This window comes from Ursus arctos, unplaced genomic scaffold (genome assembly GCF_023065955.2).
Source record: "Ursus arctos isolate Adak ecotype North America unplaced genomic scaffold, UrsArc2.0 scaffold_1, whole genome shotgun sequence".
Taxonomy (NCBI): Eukaryota; Metazoa; Chordata; class Mammalia; order Carnivora; family Ursidae; genus Ursus; species Ursus arctos.
In genome coordinates, this window is record NW_026622763.1 from 102,199,931 (window position 1) to 102,221,665 (window position 21,735).

The 21,735-nt window shown below is 38.0% G+C and overlaps 1 protein-coding gene across 9 annotated transcripts in view; it reads left to right on the top strand.

Moving 5' to 3' along the window:
- GIGYF2 (GRB10 interacting GYF protein 2) overlaps nt 1-21,735 on the top strand; it is a 140,832-nt gene that overhangs the window by 23,695 nt on the left and 95,402 nt on the right. For 7 of the 9 annotated variants that reach the window (XM_048214333.2, XM_026491686.4, XM_026491687.4 and 4 more), the window contains 3 exons: nt 5,651-5,734; nt 16,016-16,145; nt 17,035-17,130. In XM_048214333.2, coding sequence (XP_048070290.1) covers nt 5,694-5,734; nt 16,016-16,145; nt 17,035-17,130 — 267 coding nt within the window. In that variant the 5' untranslated portion in view covers nt 5,651-5,693. Of the gene's footprint in view, nt 1-5,650; nt 5,735-8,283; nt 8,410-16,015; nt 16,146-17,034; nt 17,131-21,735 lie in introns of all 9 variants that reach the window. The other 2 variants (XM_044380780.3, XM_057305637.1) reach the window with 2 other exon arrangements.

Consider the following 21,735-nt stretch of genomic DNA (forward strand, 5'->3'; position numbering starts at 1 on the left):
CCAACAAGTTCAACCAAGAAAACACCATTTCTAGTTCCATTGTCAAGTACTGAAGCAACCAGTGGAATCTTGTGTTTTTGCATCCGCCTTATTAGCCGATTCATACTCGCTTCTCCAAACCAGATTTCTCCTGTATCTCCATATTCTTGAAAAGTTTGCGGCTCTCTCTCATAGACAGCATCCCAATGCTCTCGGGTCCCCAGCGCTGACGGGGCGAAGCCATCCTCTCTGGAACTGCCCCTTTGGGACCGCTCTGCTGCCCCAGCACTGCCCCCACTATTGCCGCCACCCATGCCCGAGTTCATCCCGCTCCGGGCCCCAGAGGGCCGTTGGGGCTGCCATAAAGATGAGGCACGGGCCTACCCTGTGATTTAGTAGGCAGAGTTCTACCCTAAGTACTGATAGAGAATACCATCGTAGATTAAAAAAAGGTTCAAGACAATATCTAAACAGAGTTTATAGTTAAATAAACCATGGGTATGCTGAGGGAAGTCAGAAAAGAAAACTTTTGGGGAATGGCAACTAAATAGGAAAGAAATGAAGATAGGAAAACAATACCAGTACAGTGTTGGTCATGGAGGGAAAAGGAGAGTTTCAAGACAAGGAGCAATCTAGAAAAGGCAGAAGAGCACAGCATCCAGAGTCTGGTTCAAATCCTGACTTGCTGTAAAAATTCAGGGCTGTTTTCTAATGATTACAAGTCTCCTGGGGCTTTGAGTTGACCACATTTAGCTCAAGGGGCAACCTGTGCATTTCAGAACCTCCTTGCATCCTTAGGGCAATTGAGAAATAGGCCCAGTTTCCATTCTGACTAATTAATAATTTGGAGGCATTGGGTAAGACAATCTCTCTAGTACATATATAAACACATTAGAACTGGGGTCATTTGAATGGATGTGGATGTGGAAGGAGCAGTCTGAGGTGGGGAATTCAGAATTATAGATTACGGGACTGTACGCCTTTATATGAGATTTCTTCAACAGTCATGACTCTTACATTTCCTGTTCTATTTAATTCATAAAAGAACAAGTAGAACACCATTCTGAGTAATATAGATCTCTTTAGTGGATAATTAAATCACTTAGATTATTATTCTTAGGTTCTTAAGAGTTCTTCAGAAATTTTTACATTAGAAAGTAATCTTCTTACGGAAACCATGTTATAAATGGTAGTTAAGTTCCAGCTCCGGGCATTAAAAAAATAGCTTTTAATGTTTGTGTAGTATGGTAGGTAGTTTGGCACTACCTGAAAGGTTTGTAGGTAGAATGGTAAACAGGACCGGAATGGGATTTTTTTGCTTGTTCCTTAGATGCTGCCTAAGTCTAAGGCTTCTCCTGTAATTCAAGACTGCTCCCTGCAGTTGGGAAGGTTAGGCATTACACAGCTCTAGGGACTCCATTTGCATCCTTTGTGGTATAGTGCCCATGGAGTTTTGTGCTTCCATGACCTGTGTGGCCTTAAGGTAATAATTTAAAGGGGGAAAATTTTTTATTTAATTTTATTATTTTTAAGATTTTATTTATTTATTTGACAGAGAGAGAGACAGCCAGCGAGAGAGGGAACACAAGCAGGGGGAGTGGGAGAGGAAGAAGCAGGCTCCCAGCTGAGGAGCCCAATGCGGGGCTGTATCCCAGAACACTGGGATCACGCCCTGAGCCGAAGGCAGACGCTTAACGACTGAGCCACCCAGGCACCCCAAAAGGGGGAAAATTTTTTAAATCTCTTAAGTGATTTTAATATTTTCACAGCTATCAAATAATTCAGTTTTTAAAAAAATTTTTTTAAAGATTTTATTTATTAGAATTTGTGAGAGAGTGAGCACCAGTGTGAGAGAGAGAGGGGAAGCTTCAGAGGGAGAGGGAGAAGCAGGCTCCCCGCTCAACAGCGAGCCTGATGCGGGGCTCAGTCGCAGGATCCTGAAATCATGACCTGAGCCGAAGGCAGTGGCTTAACCAGCTGAGCCACCCAGGTGCCCCCAAATAATTCAGTTTTTAATGAAGAGTCATTTGCCTTATAAATTCAGTATGGTTCAAATCTTGACTTGCTTTATAAATTCAAAGCTGTTTTCCAATGGTTGAAGTCCCACAGGGGTTTGAGTATAAAACATTTGGCTGGGTAGGGTTTAAAATGGTAGTAAAAACACTCCTTCAAGCTGTTTTGTATTACAATAAAGTCTTGTAGTTGATGTAATCTCTGCAGGTCTTTGTTATACACTTTTTAAAAGCACACTGAATTGATTTATGCCAAATACGGTCACAGGGCTGATTTGTAAGCAGAATACCTGTAAGGATTTACAGTGGGCACCTTACTTGGGGTCTGAATATCACTACCTTGGCAAGTCATTTCATTTGGAATGTACCATAGTTTAATTGAATCTAACATGAATCAGTTGTGAGAGTCTTTATTTTATATTACTAAAGAAGAAATCATACTGTGAAGTAAGTAAGCTCTGCCACAGAGCTTTTCAAGTATTTAAAATTTTTATTTTACATTTTCTTCCCATCAGTTGTCTAAAATGGGTCCCTTATTTTACATTTTTAGATTCAAAAAACATTGTTTAATTATTTTTTTAAGTAATCTCTACACCCAACAGGCTTGAACTCATGATCAAGATCAAGAGTTGCATGCTCTTTTTTTTTAAATGATTTTATTTATGAGAACTAGAGAGAGAGCTGAGAGAGAGCGCGTGTGTGTACACACGCATGCATGCGGGCAAGCATGAGTGAGCAAGCACGAGCTGGGGGAGCAGAGGGAGAGGGAGAAGCCGACTTCCCACTGAGCATGGAGCCCTACTCTGGGCTGATCCCATGACCCTGAGATCATGACCTGAGCTGAAGTCAGATGCTTCAGGGAGTGAGCCACCCAGGTGCTCCAAGAGTTGCGTGCTCTCTGAGCCAACCAGGTGCCCATTATTTTACATTTTTAAAAAAGTTCTTTTAAACTTTTTTAGCAAATAAGTCTAATAAAATTTTTATTATATGGTATGTTTTGTGTATATGTTAAAGAGAAAATAGAAGTGAAATAAATTGGTTAAGGTATTCCTCAAATTTCTACATATTATGTCTGACTCTTCTAAATAATGAAAAATTTAGGATTATGGAACCTTCCTTCCTCCTCTCTCCCCACCAATGTAGTGTCATGTTATTAAGGGTATTAATAATGAAATGTTTTTTAGGGGACGGCTCCATCGTTTTCTCATCAATTTAAAATTCAGTGATTTGGTGCTTCTGAGGTTCTTAAAAGCAGTCTAAGTTGTTTAATTTTCCCCCTTTAAATACCTTGGGGCTGGTACATGTGGCCACATGTGGGTTGTGCATTGTCCAGTCTTAGTAGCAAACCATAACAAGCTTCATCTGCACGTGGGTTTTTTGGTTCTTTTCCTCAGGTTCCATAAAGCACTTGTAATCATTTCTCTGATGACGAAAATTTACTTCACTGATATCCCATTGCTGTATTTGCTTTCTTTTCTATTATATACGACATTTCGTTTCAATTTAGAATCATTTTATAATCTTTTTGAAGACATTTTTTTTTATAATGATTTTTTATTATATTATGTTAGTCACCATACAGTACATCCCCGTTTTTGAAGACATTTTAAGCAGCAGTTTAAAATCGGGTAGTAGCAACAATACAGTTGAAAGGATGATAGTATGAGCAGCTATGACCAAGTTTACCATGGGCAGTGACAACGGTGGCACAACTTCCTTTGGGCCGAGAGCTATGGTAACAGGACACTATTTAAGATGTATTACAATTTCATAGAGCTTAAAATGTGGAAAACCATGTGTCTTATGTGTTGTTGTTGTTGTTTTTTTTTTTTTTTTTTTTTGAATCATCAGTTGCTTAAGAGGTGGCACTAAGTTGATATCAGCTTGAGTCTGGTGTGCAAGCTTGTGGGGCCAGGTAGCAGGGAATCTGAGTTAAGTTAGAATATGGACATCTCCCTGGAGCCCTCATGGTTGAACTAGGGCTAGAAATAATTATGCCTGCCTTCCAGGACGAGGGCAGATAAATTATTTTTTATTTACTTTTATTTTATATTTTTCCCCACCCACTGAGCTTTTCCCCCTTTTTCTTTTCTTTTTTTCCCAGTGGGCAGATAAATTAATAGCTGATTATGGATGTTAACATACTTTTACTTTGCCTTTTCTGCATTTTGGACCAATTTCTGGTTTTTTTTTTTGGGAATTAAGGGTGTTTTTTTTTTAATAAGATTTTATTTATTTGACAGAGAGACAGCCAGCGAGAGAGGGAACACAAGCAGGGGGAGTGGGAAAGGAAGAAGCAGGCTCCCAGCGGAGAAGCCTGATGTGGGGCTTGATCCCAGAACGCTGGGATCACACACCCTGAGCCGAAGGCAGACGCTTAACAGCTGAGCCACCCAGGCACCTCCTGGTTAATATTTTTAAGCAATCTCTACTCCCGCCGTGGAGCTTGAACCCACAACCCTGAGATCAAGAGTTGAATGCTTTACTGACTGAGCCAGCCAGATGCCCTGAGGCATTTTTTTCTAGTTAATTATTTTTAGGTCCTCTAAACAGAAATAAAAGGGTGATGTGAATTTATCTTGGAGATATTTACAGTATATTTATAATATTTACAGTATTTTTCATGTGATATATCCTTTTCCCCCCACCTTTATTGAGATGTAGTGGACATATAGCATTGTACAAAAGTTTAAAGCATGAATTTTATTGATTTAATACATTTATATATTGCAAAATGTTTACCACCATAGCATAAAGCTAACATCTCATTCCATCACATGCTTACTATTTCTTTTTTGTGGTGAGAATATTTACGATCTAATCTCTTAGCAGCTTTCAAGTATATAATACGGTATTATTAGCTGTAATCATCTTGCTGTGCATTAGATCCCCAGAAGTGGAACTTTGTACCCTTTGACCACATATCTCCCTATTTTCCCCACCTCCTAACCCCTGGGGACTACCACTCTACTCTGTGTTTCTCTGAGTTTGGTTTTTTTTTTTTAGATTCTAAATATAAGTAATATCCTACAGTATTTGTCTTTGCCTGTGTGACTGATTTCACTGATATTTTAAAATGGCCTTCGAAAGGTCACTTATGAAATGTATTAGCGAATTATTTTAACTTCATGGTTCAAGATAATTTTTTTTTTTCAAGAATCACTGGTGTATAAAAAGCTAAGCAGAAAGTGGGGAGAGTTGTAGTGGAAGCTGTGAGATAGAAAGGGGAGATGCTTATATTAAGAATCTTTAATACACCTCATGGTGATGGGAGAGCCATTGCAAGGGAGTAATATGTATTAAAATGTAAACCTGTTATCCTCCATTCACTCCCAACTGCTCAATGGCTAATGAAGAAGGTCCTTAATTTGGTCCCTGGTGCCCTGCATGGTCTGCTCCCACCTATCTCAGTGGCTTCATCTTATACCATGCCTCCTTTCCCCAGATAAATATAAGAAGATGGTGAATTGAAATGTAAGGTGTTTATGAATTTCACTTTGCCTGCTATACTGTTATAAATAGGAATTAAAAAATCTCATTCTGGTGGCTCTGGTTAAATGGAGCCAGGGAATAAGTAAAACACTCTAGATAGACTTTCTGGGCTGGAATTCTGCATTTACTCTTTATTAACTGTATGAAGACATTTTTCTCATTAACAGGTTTCTCCACATATAAAAATCTATTGTAAAAATACGGAAAATAATGGCAGCGGAAACGCAGACACTGAACTTTGGGCCTGAATGGTGAGTTCAAAATCTCATCCTGTTTGATACTGAATGTACTACTAGTATAGTAGTAAGGTATTTGTACAGATGCTGGGTGGTTTATAAAGGTACATGTTTTTGAGACTTTGATTTTTGTGCCTAGTTGAAAACAGTGTAGCTTGTTGGAATAAATTATGTTTGGTTAATGACTGCATTCTATATTTAAAAAAACTTTCTTGGTTGGCTTTGTAATGATAATGGGATTTTCTTGGCCTGGTTTTGCCCTGATAACGGTTATGTAATGATAATGGACTCTCTGCAGTCCCACCACCCTAGCAGATTATTTGTTTTTTCTTTCGAGCCCTTGTATAGGTGCATATAAAATTTTACATATAATTGTAACGTTTTTATCTGTATATGTTTTCTGCTCTACAATGCTGTTTTGTGAGTGCGCTATTCATAGACTTATTTGAAAACATAGTTTTTATTGAATTATTATTTGAATTTTATTTTATTGATGGGCTAGGCAGGTGGTCCAGAATTACACTGGCTATTAGCTGCAGCTCATCTAAGATTGGGATAGCATTTGCCATAATAACAATTAATTGACCTTTGAGTCTCTTACAGATGTGTTTGGACCCTGAATATGGAATTCTCATGGAATTTTGAGATCCATCACATTGTAGTGTGACTTTTCCCCCCTCTTCTTCCTTTCCCCCCAATGTTGGTGATTGAAGATCCTCTCATCAGTGGCATGAATAGTTGCTTTTTCTGTTCAAATCTTGAGCCAGAGCCAGTATATAAAGTAGATAAATGGGAATGATGTCTTAAACATTCTTGATTGTTTAGGTGAAAAATGATGCAGACTTCTGTAGTAACACTCTGTTTGAAGACACTTATTAACTTATTTTATGCATTTCTTTTTATATGTAATTCCTAACTTTTCTTGGCCCTTGTAGCTAGCATTTGGAGACTGAGGAGAAATCACTACTTGAAGTTCTAAGAACTGATGCAGCTTCTCTACTTTGAGAATTTATTTTGGAAATGTTGACCTAAGTAATGCTGTACCTGTTTTAGTTCTTAGTTTGTATTTTAGAAATAATTTTATTACCATATCAATATATGTTTCTAAAGAAATTAGAGATTACAAGTAAGCCAGAGGAAGATATAATCACTATAATTTTACCATCCATGATATAACCACTGTAAATAGGTTAGTTTATCTCTTCAGGTGGTTTTATGTATGCTTATTTGTGTATGTGTACATTTACTTTCACAAAAACGGGATCATACTGTACATTCAGCTTTGTAACCTTTTTAAAAAAAACCACATCAAAAGTATCTTTTTTTTAAATCAATAAATGTTTTCTGTTATCTTAAATGGTTGCATTGTATGATGTACCATCATTTATTTAAGTAGTCTTCTAGATGTAGCATATATAGGCTGTTTTCAGTTTTTCATTATTATAAAAATATTTTTGATGAACATTCTTGTAGCTAAATCTTTATTCACATTTTATTGACTTTCTTTATCAGGTGGGTTTAAATCCATATAGCTCACTTTGTAAGCCATTTTGTGCCTTTATCTAGAATTTTTAACTGCTTCTCTTTTGTATTTACACACTTTCTTTCTTTGTAAAAACATGATTAAACTTGTCAGCTTACTTAAGGAAGTTGTCTCCCAGCCTTTTTTAGAAAAAGAGACAACACTAGGAATTTAGCCTAAACAAAAGAAAAAACTGCTGGAGATGTTCTAGAGTCAGTACACATTTAGCTTGATGCTCTATACCTTGGATTGACAAACTATGGCCTATGGAACTGTTAAGTTTTTATGAGTAAATTTTATTGGAATATAGCCACACCCATTTGTTTCCATAGTATCTGGCTGCTTTTATACTATAGTGGTAAGGTTGAGTAGTTACAGCAGAGGCCATCTGGCTCAAAAAGCTTACATATTTACTCTCTGGCCTTCTACAGAGAAAAGTTTTTTGGCCCCTGCCCTAAACCATGGGTTCCCAAAGTCACTTAAGTGTGTCACTGACCCAGTGTATCACTAGCACTGTACACATTTTTCCATTGGTACTCTGAAATTTTGTTTGATCAGCCCAGGTTTTATACAAAATTTGAATTGAAGTAACTTTAGTAGAGAACAGTTACCAGTCCCATGCTTAAACAGCTTTACATGATTGTTACCCTGTAGGCATTATTAGAGCTTAGGATCCTTCCCTTAGTCATCTCCTAACACTTTTAAACTGAGGAGTGGAGGTCTAAGTAGGCACACGGCCTTTTTGGTAACATCTATCAAAATTTTTTCTGGCAGAGGGAATATATGAGACCCTTAAGTAACTCAGGTAACCCTGAGCTAGAAGCTGCATGTGAATAGAAACTGCTGCTGTGTTTCTCTGCATGTAACATTACATTCATTGTGTAACTTGAGGTGTAAGGAGCTCTGTCTGGAATACTTGAGAATCAAAATTTAGAGTGATTGCATTCCATCAGTGTGTAACTCTGAACCATGCAGAAACTAATTTAGTGATGCTTTATTCTGTTTACTAAGATCATTATTTTTATTATGATGTAAAACATAGATGTTCAATAAGAGATGGATGAAATGAACAGATTTACTGGTACTTGGGAAAGTAGTGAAGATGGGAGAATGTTGAAAATTGTGATAGAGACAGACCATGAATGACCATATACATGGACTTTTTAAGGTAGGTCTGTGGAATCATTAGGTCTTAGCTTATCTCTATATTTAGAATAAAGATATGTATTATATAATCACCAAACAATTTAAAAAGGTGTGATAGATTTAATGGAGGAGTAGATAGTTTCTAGGAATAAAACAATAGTCTTTACTCAAATGTTACCACCTTAGACCTCTCCTGACCATCTATATATAATACTTTCCCCTTATTTCCTATGTCCCTTCTCTGCTTAATTTTTTCTTAATGGTCTGTATCCAGATAGAACATGGCAACTATTTTACTCACTGACTCTCTTTATCATTTATATCCTATCCTCCAGCTCCCACTAGACTGTGAGCTCCAATGAGGGCAGTTACTTTGGTCTCAATTTTTGTACAGTTTGTTCACTACTGTTATCTCCAGTGCCTACATTATAGTAGGTACTCAATAAATATTTGTTCAATGAGTGAATCAGTTGTTGGAAAGTAAAGTTGATTTTAATGTTTTGCTATTATAAATATGTGTATACATCCTTGAACAGTTTTGTTGGTATTGGTGATTATTTATTTTGGAATAATTCCTTGGAATAATTCCTTGGAAGTGGAATTATTAAATCAAAAATTACAGTTTTAAGGTTTTGGATGATGTGTGGACAGATTGACCACCAGAAGGGTTGTGTGAATTTAATTACCATCCCCTGCCTGTTTACTTCACCCTTGAAAAAAACGCTAAGTACTACCTTAAGAAAAAAAAAATTTTTTTTTGTTTTAAGTCTGGTAGATTTAGGTTTTTTGGATTTTTTGGAATTTTTCGTTTGTTTCAGTAACAAAGTAATTCAAGCTTACTCCAGAAAACCTTGGAGGAAATGGTAGTACGAAAGGAAAAAGAAAATATCTTAAGTTATCCTTAATCCTACCATCCAAAGAACCATTGCTAACATTTTGGTTTGTATCCTCCTATTTTTTTTTTTTTTCTGCAAATGTTTGTATGTATACTTAAAGACGTTTTAAAAAAAAAGTCATTATTTATTTTTAACTTTGAGGATTGTAAATAGCTAAATGTAGATGATAAAGGAATTTATCATAGGGGGAATAATTGCAGATAGTTACCTGGCTTTATGGAGAAGGAGCCAAGGAATCTCCTTTAGGTTTTCTTCTCTCTCATCTCCATGGTCTTAAGGTTAAGTTTTCCCAGGTCTTTCCTTGCAAGAAAGTGAGGCACTTGTTTCCCCCAAAGCGCTTTGTTTATACCTGTGTTAAAGTAGTTACATCTTTGTGCTGTGTCTCTGTGTTTACCTTCCTTACTCAGAAAAGAACATAAGAAAGACACTGTATTTTGGTAAGCCCATTGTTTACCCTAGTGTACCGAACATAGGCACTTAGTAAATGTTGGATGAAGGCATTCAAGTCTCATGGCGGTGGGGGGAAATTAGGGCAAAGAAGGAAAACCTGACATTGCTGGGTTACTAGGTATCATCTTTGTGGGGTTGTAGAGAAAATGAGAGAAATTCTGGAGAATGGGATGCATTAATCGTCCCAGTTTTCAAAAAGCTTGAAAGACATCTGTGCAGTCTGAAGGGATAAGTAATTTGATATTATCCAGGGGTGTATTTTATTATTTTTTAAAAATAATTTATTTTATTTTTATTTATTTGAGAGAAAGTGATAAAACTCATGCAGGGGCAGACGGAGAGGGAGAAGCAAACTGCCCTGCTGCAGGGATCCTAATGTGGGGCTTGATCCCAGGACCCTGGGATCATGACCTGAGCCGAAGGCAGACACTTAATGGACTGAGCCTCCCAGGCGCCCTGGGAGGACTTTTAGAAGAGAAAATTAAGATTCGTTTAGAAGACATTTCTCACGTGCCTCCTGTGTTCATGTCTTGTGTTAAATGCTGAGACAACAAGGTTGAAGGACGTGGTAGTCTTCCCTGCCCCACAAATGAAAATGGTTTGAAAAAGTAAAGTTTTCCTGGTAGCAGAAAAGGCATGTGTAAAGACAAGGGGGTAGGAAACAGCAAGTTTAAGTGAGGAATTCTGAGACATTGTCTTTACTATACCATGAAGTGTGGGAGAGATGAGCTTGGAGGCAGCCTTTCTATGTTGAGAAGCTCTGGATTTTATTTGATCGTTGTGTGCCAGTGAAAAGTTGCTAATCAGGGAACAAATTTATTCAGGTTTGCATTTGAAATATATTTGTAGTAGTGTGGAGGATGAACAATGACTAGTTATATCATTTAGGATGCTGTTGTAGCAATCTAGGTAAGAAAGTAAAGTGTGGACAATAATGGGTTAGTTGATCCACGGGATGGCTCGAGAGATTTAGGATCTAAAACTGGTAGGATGTGGTAATTGGGTATGGGAGATGGTAGAAGGTGAGGAGTAAAGGATGATTTCCCAGACTCTTAATCCAGTGGTTGAGTAGGTGGTGGTGTCCTTACCCGTCTTGTGATGAAGGGGGTTGGGATGAATAAGCTGATGAGTAGGATTTAGTGCATGTTAAAGCTAAAGCTGAGAGGCTCTAAGTTAGTTTATGTGGAAGCCTTAAACTTCAGGGAAGAGGTCAGAGCTGGAGTTGAGAATCAGGAGCTTACCAAGAAATGTTTTTTGACTCCTACACCTTCAGATATCTACATTGACACTCCACATTGCTTTCATAAGCTGAAGTTGTTTGGATTTGGGACAATAATGAGTGTAGATTTTTGGGTATCATGGGGTTTTAGAAGGTCCTCTAATGCTACCTGTCGGTTACTACTCATATTAGAACTGGGCCTCTTGTGTTAAACAGATCTCAGTATGACCAGTAAGAAGGTGACAAAGATAGGAAATTGTCCCTTGGATCTGTGTGAGGTTATTGATGAACTTTACTGGAGCAGTGGAGTTGTAGGGGAGAAGCCAGATTATGCCAGTGTTGTTTTTTTGTTTCTTTTTTGTGCTGGGTTTTGAAGTGACCGGAAGTATGGATGTGGAGATGTTTCTGAAATGAAGAGTTTCGAAAGATGAGCAGTGGTGCATAGCTAGGGGTATGCTACATTAAAGGGGTTTTAAACAAATCACTGTTAGATATGTTTAGAGACTGAAGGGAAATCAAATAGGGGGGAATTAAATTTCTAGAAGAGAGGGTTGTGTGGAGCCAGATTCAAGAGAGGTTAAAGATCACTGGTGGGTTTTTAGGGAGGGATATTACCCAGGTATGTTTTTAGCTTTTAGAAATATCTGTAGGTGGAGAGGGACTTGGAACAGGATTTACTGATTATTGAGTAGAGCACAGTTCTGTATTCAGGCTACTATCTTAGTTTGAATTACTTAATTTGCCTTGGTCTGTTCTCTTCACAGCTGGAGGAATCTCTTGAAAATGCACTCTGGTTATGTTACTCTTAATAGATCTGGTGCTTATAAGAAATACTCGGTCCTCGACATTGGACATTCAGTCCTTGGGTGGTGGGGGTGGGGTCCATTGGAAGGGAACCAGGGTGGTGAGTGGATTTGAAACCTTGTGAGGAGCAGATGAAGAAATTAGTAATGTTGGGCCAGGAAAAGGAAAGTCTCTAAAGAGACATTTTGACTATTTGCCAGACCTGGAATGATTTTCACTTGAAAGGGCACCTAGGTGTGCCCTCTAGTGGAAGGAACTATTGGTTAACGTATTGGTTTAGTATAAGAAAGATACTTGAAAATAAAAATCTTTAAAAAAAAAAAAAGGGGGGGGCGCCTGGGTGGCACAGCGGTTGGGCGTCTGCCTTCAGCTCAGGGCGTGATCCCGGCGTTGTGGGATTGAGCCCCACATCAGGCTCTTCCGCTAGGAGCCTGCTTCTTCCTCTCCCACTCCCCCTGCTTGTGTTCCCTCTCTCGCTGGCTGTCTCTCTCTCTCTGTCGAATGAATAAATAAAAATCTTTAAAAAAAAAAAAGATACTTTTTTTTCTTTTTTTTTTAAAGATTTTATTTATTATCGAATGAATAAATAAAAATCTTTAAAAAAGAAGATACTTTTTTTCTTTTTTTTTTTTTTAAAGATGTTATTTATTTATTCGGCAGAGATAGAGACAGCCAGCGAGAGAGGGAACACAAGCAGGGGGAGTGGGAGAGGAAGAAGCAGGCTCCTAGCGGAAGAGCCTGATGTGGGGCTCGATCCCACAACGCCGGGATCACGCCCTGAGCTGAAGGCAGACGCTTAACGGCTTGGCCACCCAGGTGCCCCATATAGTTTCTTTTTTTTTTTTTTTAAAAGATTTTATTATTTAAGAGAGCACATGAGTTGGGGGTGGGGCAAAGGGAGAGGGAGAGCGAGAACATCAAGCAGACTCCGGGCTAAGCATGGAGCTTGGCACGGGGCTCCATCCCACGACCCTGAGATCATGACTTGAGCCGAAATCAAGAGTTGGATCCTCAATTGACTGAGCCACTTAGGCACCCCTAAAATAACGTTTGACAAAATACACCCTGCCTATTTTATTTATTTATTTATTTGTTTGTTTGTTTGTTTATTTATTTATCTATCTATTTATTTAAGATTTTATTTATTTGAGAGAGAGCACAGGCAGAGGGAGCGGCAGGCAGAGGGAGGATCAGGCTCCCCGCTGAGCAGGGAACCCTATCGGGGGTTCGATCCCAGAACCCTGGGATCATGACCTGAGCCAAAGGCAGACACTTAACTGACTGAGCCACTCAGGTGTCCCAAACCTTGCGTATTTTAAATAAAATTTTGGGGTTTTGATCTTTTTAGTCATGAAAACCTAGGTTTGAGCCTTTGTTTTGCTGGCTGTGAGTGTGGACAATTTGTTTAACTCTCGTCTGTTATGGGGGTGGTTGTGAAGCTGAAATGAAATGAAGTGAGGTAATTCATGTGTAAAATTCCCAACTCACTTCTCAGTTGATATTAATTCCACTCTTTAAGGAAAAAGCCCAACTTTACCTGAATTTGATGGAAAGCAGTTTCCTGGAAGGTCCTTCAGCAGTGGTTGGAGCACTTCTTCATGTGCATATTGTTTTCTTACCTTGTTGTTCCAACCTGTCTTAGAGGAGTTGGACTAAATGACCTCTAAGTCTAAGAATGATTGGAAAGAAAACAACAGACCAGCCTAGTAGCAATAAGCACTCCTAGCACCCAGATTGCACTTTTAATATGCATTAAAGAGAATCAGGCTCTTTGGAGAAATGGTTGATTCTAGGTCTGAGGCAAGAAATAATACAAGCTATGCCAGGAACATCTTGACATACCAGATAAAAAAGAAGCTGTTAAAGACTGCTCGGGTTGTGTCAGAAGGATTTAGGAGCCCACCTGAAGAGTCTCCCACTGGTCAAAGATGAGACAATTTAAGGGGTACCTGGCTGGCTCAGTCAGTGGAGCATGCAACTCTGGATCTCAGGGTCGTGAATTCAAGCCCTGCATTAGGTGTGCAGCCTACTTAAAAAATGAGAATTTGAATATTCTTAAGAATAATTGCAGTGACATACCTTAAAAATAATTTGTTACCATTGGAAGATGCTAGTGAATTAAGTCTCTATTTTGAAAAGTCATTACAAGAAGACTTTTTTCCCCCTTTATATGAACTATACTATTGGGTAACAATATCAAATAGTGTAAGAGAGAAGTTTCTCCTTGTAGAAATACTCCAGCTAATAAATAAAGAAGGAATGATAGAATAAAGTCACTTTGTAACCTTAGTGAATGAACTTAGGGACCTAGGCATTGGTCATCAGGGACTGCTAGACTCTCAAAACCAACCAGGCAGTATGTGCTTCCTGATGGCATAACATACCACTACATGGAAGGGGTCTTTCCAAAGCTGATCAGGTCTTTACATCCAGTCACCAATGTATACGAAATGTGTTAAGCTGTATCACAGAGATAAAAATCAGCAAAATCCAGACTAGAAAAAATCCTTTTGGAGAGCACATTCCGAAGTACTTACTGATGAAAAAACTTCCCTTCAAAAATTTCCCCCCCAAATCTTGAAAACAATTTCCTTCAAAAAAATCTTTGAACACGTATTATTTCCTTCAAAATAGTATCAGGAGGGTTAGATGGAGTGGTAGGAGGAGCAGGGTTGGCCACGGGTTATTGATTTGGGGGCTGGGTGAGTGGTCTGTGGGAGTTTGTCATGTAATTTTTGGTACTCTTTGAACCATTTATAAATACACACACACACACACACACACAAACGTATATATGTGTTCAAAATTGTCCATAAATAAAATGTTGAAAAAAAGTAGAGAAGGTAGAAACATTGAAAAAAGACCCTAACTGTCTCAAGTTTGCTAATATGTCCCCCCCCCTTTGTTTTTGGTATTACATTGTACATGTAAACATTTTTATACTTATGCATATATAGTTTTTGAATAATATGCAAGTAATGTTCTGCTTTCCTTCGTATTTTTTTAAATTTGTAGATCATTCCTTTTTTTGCTTATGTGAGTAAAGCTTAGCAATTTGGGGAATATATTTTAATGTTTCTGTTGAATTTTCCTTTAGGCTAAACTACTGAAGTAAAGTACTTTGGTCCCTTTTACCTTTGATACTTAATTACTTTATAGAACTTCAGGCAGTCCTCAAATAATGAGCTACTGCTGATGTAGTTTTGCCACTTGCTGTTTGACACAGTGCTGCATTGGGATCTTATTCCCATTTTTTGCTGAGGTTCACCCACCTTTTTTTTTTCTCTAAATAAAAGCATCTTACAAATGTTCCTCTTTCCCCAGTTCCATTCCTCTTGGAGTATATTTTTATTTTTTCCTAGAAGTAAATATGGCTTAAAATTTTTTTTCTTGTATTTTAACTCTTCACTGAATTTTCAAATTCATTACGCTGATCATTAATTGCTTTCAGTAAAAATGAATCATGAAAAAAATAGGAATGTGAAAGTATAAAATTGTAACGAACATTACAGCATGGATGAGAAAATTAATCATTGCAGGTATAATTAAAACAGCCTTTATACTCTCCTTCCCTTTGCAGATAGAACCTTATCTTGAATTTTGTATTAGTCAATTCATGTTTGTTTTTATACTTTTGCTACATTTTATATGTGTTCTTAAACAGTATAAATTTGCAGGTTTACATATATATCTTTTTTATAAGCTATGTTTTGCTTTTTCTTTTGTATAGCATATTTTTTTATTTAACATATTAATGTTTTATTAAGCGTGAGCAGATCATTCTTTGAAATGGTGGTTCCGTTGTAATCCCATAGATATTACTTGAAAATTTCCATTGTTTTACATCCTTACCAACAACTGGTATTCCAGGTTTATTAATTGGTATTGTCAGATTTATTAATTCTTAGTAATCTAATAGGTATAAGGTGATATTTCACTGTTTTAATCATGTTCCTTTTATGATTTTGAAAAAGTGTCACCTCTTTACCCCTAGACTTCTCAGGGACATGCCATGATAACCTTTTAAGTAAGGAGTTGCCACATGATCATCTGGTTATTTCTAAATGAACTGCTCTCTTAATGTGCTGTGACAACACGTTGTATTAAAGCTAAAATCTTGGATACCTTGAGGAAATGGGATTTCTTTCTGTTGTTTTAAGAAACTAAAATGAACGCTTTCATGGTATTTAAAAATAGAAGTTCTTAGTGCCAGAATATTTGACACTTCATTTTTATATTTTATGTCTCTCCTGTTCTAGGCTCCGAGCTCTGTCCAGTGGTGGGAGTATCACGTCCCCTCCTCTTTCTCCAGCTTTGCCGAAGTATAAATTAGCAGACTATCGTTATGGTCGAGAAGAAATGTTAGCACTTTTCCTTAAAGATAACAAGGTAAGAAAAAAGTTCAGAATTATGAATGAGATTTCAAGGTATGTACAGTGATGTATTGATAGATGAAGTACCCATGGTTTTTCTTTTTTTTCCTGCTTTGAAACCTGCAGTTGTTGACAGAGACTCTTCTAAGTGTAAGGAGCTCTGTATTTTTTAGAGAAGATGTAAGATTTTGTTACAGGAGTTAAAAAGCTTCATGGAAACAATATTCAGCACTTTGCCTTCATGTCCATTTCTATCCCACTTTGATGGCTGAGAAAGGAAGAATTTCTTCTCATTATTGTACCTCTTTTCAGTTAGAAGTTAGGAGTGAGGAATTTTCTCTTCTTCTTTCCCTTTTTGTATTAAATATATAGAATTTTTAGTTGAGAGACCATCTTAAAATACATCACATTTGTGTTACTTATAAATGATCAAAGCCCAAACAGTGTAAAGTACACTTACTGTCTGACTAGTGAGCGGTAACATTTTCTATTTTTAAAATATACTTTGTTTTTACTTTTATTAATGGATTGGGGATCTCAAATTTTAATGATGGTTGCTAAGGACAGGTGAAATTGTTTGTGAAGCTCTCTTTAGTACCTTGAGCCTTGAGTTAAACGTGAGGATTTTTACTCTTCCGCTCTGTACTCTGTAATACCAGAGGTCGTGCTGTATGTCAAATCTGAAAGTGGTGGTCTGATGGGAGGAAGAGGAAGGTGACGGGAGTTTTTAATATTTGACCCTCAGAATATGTAGGTACTACTGAAGCTAATGGTGGTTGAATAAGCTTTACTTTATATTTATAATAATCACCAAGATATAGACAAAAGAGTATTTTTTCTTGTTTTATAATTTTTGTAATTGGAGGGATAGCATTAATTTCATGGTCATGTGTTTGTTCATACAGATACCTTCAGACCTACTGGATAAAGAATTTCTGCCTATCCTACAGGAGGAGCCTCTGCCTCCGTTGGCTCTTGTACCCTTTACAGAAGAAGAACAGGTTTGTGCCTAGCTTTGAGCCTTAGGTCAAAACCTTGTTCCTTTCCACCGAGTCATGAAAATAGGAAGTTACTATTTAGGCCCTAAAGCCCTCCATCCCCATGGGTCTGCTTCCTTCTTTCTGTTTACTTGAAAGTGTGGATGCCTGTCTTAGTTGGTGAGATTCTGCTTTAGTTCTGAAGCTTTTTGAGTATTATATAGAGGTAAGGAAATGTTTCTAGATCCTTAAGGACAATGGGAACCATTCTTATAATTTATTTGAGTAGAGAGAGAGTATTTTTGGGAGGTAGGGCCTTCTTTTCAGAAAAATACAGTTTTTCGGAAGTAATTGGTAACCTGAATTCTCACCAATGCATTCTTTTTTTTTTTTTTTTTTTTTAAGATTTTATTTATTTATTTGACAGAGAAAGAGCATAAGCAGGGGGAGCGGTACGCAGAGGGAGAGATCCTTTGCCTCTTTGGTTAGGTTTATTCCTAGGTATCTTATGGTTTTGGATGCAATTGTAAAAGGGATCGGCTCCTTAATTTCTCTTTCTTCTGTCTCATTGTTAGTGTATAGAAATGCAACTGATTTCTGCACATTGATTTTATATACTGCCACTTTGCTGAATTCCCGTATGAGTTCTAGCAGTTTTGGGGTGGAGTTTTTGGGTTTTCCACATAGAATATCACATCATCTGTGAAGAGTGAGAGTTTGACAACTTCTTTGCCGATTTGGATGCCTTTAATTTCTTTTTGTTGTCTGATTGCCGAGGCTAGGACTTCTAGTACTATGTTGAACAACAGTGGTGATAGTGGACATCCCTGCCGTGTTCCTGACCCAGGGAAAAACTGAGAGCTTTTGTATCATTGAGAATGATACTTGCAGTGGGCTTTTCATATATGGCTTTTATGATATTCAGTATGTTCCCTCTATCCCTACACTGTGAAGAGTTTTCATCAAGAAAGGATGCTGTACTTTGTCAGATGCTTTTTTGCATCTATTGAGATGATCACATAGTTCTTGTCCTTTCTTTTAGTAATTAGTGTATCACTTTGGTTTGCAGATATTGAACTACCCTTGCAGCCCAGGAATAAACCCCACTTGGTCATGCTCACCAATGCATTCTACCACTAAGGGAAAAAATACAGCTCTTCAGCTCAAAATGTGCTTAAAAATGTGCTCTTCTGTCACTGATTTTTGTTTATGATATTGTGACGTAGTTAGATTTTCGGCTGGAAAGTAGATTTTGTGTTGTCTTTATTTATGGTGTGCTCTTTCCGAAGATAAATAAGAGTTTTTGATTTCAAGGAACTTACGGTAATTGTAGTAAAATGGATAAATAAGAACTTTGTTGGACTGTTGGAATGCCACTTTATTGATTCATTTATTTTTTAAAGATTTATTTATTTAAAGAGAGGAGAGAGTATACGTGCATGAGAGTGGGGAGGGGCAGAGGGAGAGGGAGAGAATCCCAAGCAGACTCTACACTGAGCACGGAGCCTGGCATGGGGCTCGATCCTATGACTGAGATCATGACCTGAGCTGAAACCGAGAGTCCAACGCTCAAGTGACTGAGCCACCCAGGCGCCTGTGAAATGCCACTTTAAATGAAGAATCATCATTGCTTGTTTTGTTTTTTATTTATTTATTTAAAGATTTTATTTATTTATTTGACAGAAATAGAGACAACCAGCGAGAGAGGGAACACAAGCAGGGGGAGTGGGAGAGGAAGAAGCAGGCTCATAGCGGAGGAGCCTGATGTGGGGCTCGATCCCAGAACGCTGGGATCACGCCCTGAGCCGAAGGCAGATGCTTAACCGCTGTGCCACCCAGGCGCCCCTGTTTTTGTTTTATAAAACAGCTTCCTTGAGACATAATTCATGTCATAATATTCAGTCTTTTAAAGTATGCAGTTTGGTGTGTTGTATAATTGTGAGTTGTATAACCGTCACAACTGTCTAATTCCAGAACATTTCATCATTACTTTTTGCGACAACCCTCTTGCCGTATTTTGCATGAGGAAATCACTCTAATAAGAAAGAGACATTTATTGGAAGATCTCTATTACAACTGTTTTAAGTTCTAAGAAAGGTGTGATACTAATCTCTTGTGATTTTCATTGCCATAGTGTCATAAACAGTTTTGTTTATGATTTCTTCTGAATGAGGCTAGTTCTGTCTTTTTTCACGAAACCCAGTATCATCTAGAATCATCAGCAGATATTTTTATTGCCAGAAGGTATTTACTAGTATAAACATATGAGAAAGAAAGGGTACTGTCTCCAGTGATGGCTGAAAAGTTCCTTTTCATAATTTGCCAATTTCCTTTTCCAAGTAGATTTGATGTATGGCAATATTTTGGTTTAATTTTTCTTAAAAATATTTTTACTATGAAGTCTTTCAAATAGACAAGTATAGAGAATGTTATTACAAATCCCAGTATATTATAATTGAGATATATAAATCTTAAAATTATTACATATTTATGCGTGTTTTTTATTTTTTAAGATTTTATTTATTTATTCGACAGAGATAGAGACAGCCAGCAAGAGAGGGAACACAAGCAGGGGGAGTGGGAGAGGAAGAAGCAGGCTCCTAGCAGAGGAGCCTGATGTGGGGCTCGACCCCACAACGCCGGGATCATGCCCTGAGCCGAAGGCAGATGCTTAACCGCTGTGCCACCCAGGCGCCCCAGTGTGTTTTTTGTTTTAAGAAATAAGATTTCTCATATTGTGGGTGTATCCCTCCCTTCTTACCTTCCCAGAGATTACTTTGAATTGGGTTATTTTTCTCATTTGTGTTTTAATATTTTCATTACATGTTTGTGTATCCATATGCCATAAAAGTTTCATTTTATAGGGTTATAAATATTTTAAAAGATTTTATTTTATTTTATTATTATTATTTTTAACGATTTTATTTATTTATTCGACAGAGATAGAGACAGCCAGTGAGAGAGGGAACACAAGCAGGGGGAGTGGGAGAGGAAGAAGCAGGCTCCTAGCGGAGGAGCCTGATGTGGGGCTCGATCCCATAACGCCGGGATCACGCCCTGAGCCGAAGGCAGACGCTTAACCGCTGTGCCACCCAGGCGCCCCAAAGATTTTATTTTTTTGAGTAATCTGTATACCAGGTGTGGGACTCAAACCTACAATCCTGGGATCAAGAGTCACATGTTCTACTGGCTGAGCCAGCCATGTGCCCCTAAGGATTTTATTTTTAAGTAACTGCACCCACCGTGAGGCTTGAATTAACAACCCCAAGATGGGGAGTCACTCGCTCTACCGACTGTGCCAGTCAGGTGCCATTATAGGGTTACGAATTTTATATTGAAGATGGTATACTGTAGTTTTTATTCTGCAGCTTTTTTCTTTCAATGATTTTTATTTTATTTTTTAAAAATTTATTTATTTGTCAGAGAGAGAGAGAGACAGAGCATGTGTGTGCACAAGCAGGGGGAACGGCAGGCAGAGGGAGAAGCAGGCTCACCGCTGAGCAAGGAGCCCAATGTGGGACTCCATCCCAGGACCCGGGGATCATGACCTGAGCCCCAGGCAGATGCTCAACTGAGTGAGCCACCCAGGTGTCCCTCAGTAATGATTTTTATATTTATCTATGTTGATACACATAGTTTTAGTTTGTTCATCCCTGCTGTATAGTATTCCATATGTGAGAAAATCCATAGATTTTCCAGTCTCCTGAGGTTATATATTTAGGTTGTTTTGAAATTTTGCTCTTGCAAATTATGCTGCAGTAATCATTCTTAGAACCTGTGTTTTAAAATTGGAATTGTTGGATTTCGTTCTGTGTGTGTGTGTGTGTTTAAATATTTTATTTATTTGAGAGAGAAGGAGCGAGAGTATGTGCGATTGTGAGGAGGGGTAGAGGGAGAGAGACAGAGAATTTTGAGCAGACCCCACACCGAGCCCGGCATGGGGCTCAATCCCAGGACCCTGAGATCACAACATGGGGCTCAATCCCAGAACCCTGAGCCAAAACCAGCAGACAGAGGCTCAACCAACTAAGGCACCCAGGGACCCTGGTTCTTTGTGTTTTTTTAAACGCACAGATATGGGTAATGTAATGTGGGTATTGCTGCATTCGTTTCTATAGTGATTTAAGCCATTTTGCACTCTTACAGCCACTTACGAGAGGTCTCATTTTTATGCAACCCTCCAGCTGTGGTTTTTATAGTTTGGCTGAAACAGTGGTTGTGATCATTGTTTTTTTGTATTTCACTAGTCACTAGCAGCTTGAGCACCTTTTAATATCCTTATTGACATTATGGTTTTTGATTTGCCTATGTTCTTTGTCCATTGTTTTACTGGATTGTCTGTCTTTCACGTTGATTTTACAGCTTCTTTATATTTTCCTTAATATCAATAAAATCTTAATATTGTTTTTAATGAAAGATATTCGGGCACCTGGGTTGCACAGTTGTTTAAGTGGTTGACTCTTGATTTTGGTTCAGTTTATGATCTCGAGGTCCTGGGATCGAGCTCTGCATTGGGCTCCACACTCAGTGTGGTGTTTGCTTCAGATTCTTTCTCCCTCTCCCTCTGCCCCTCCCACTCATGCTCTGTCTCTCTCAAATAAATACATTTTTTTTTAAAGACTTTATTTA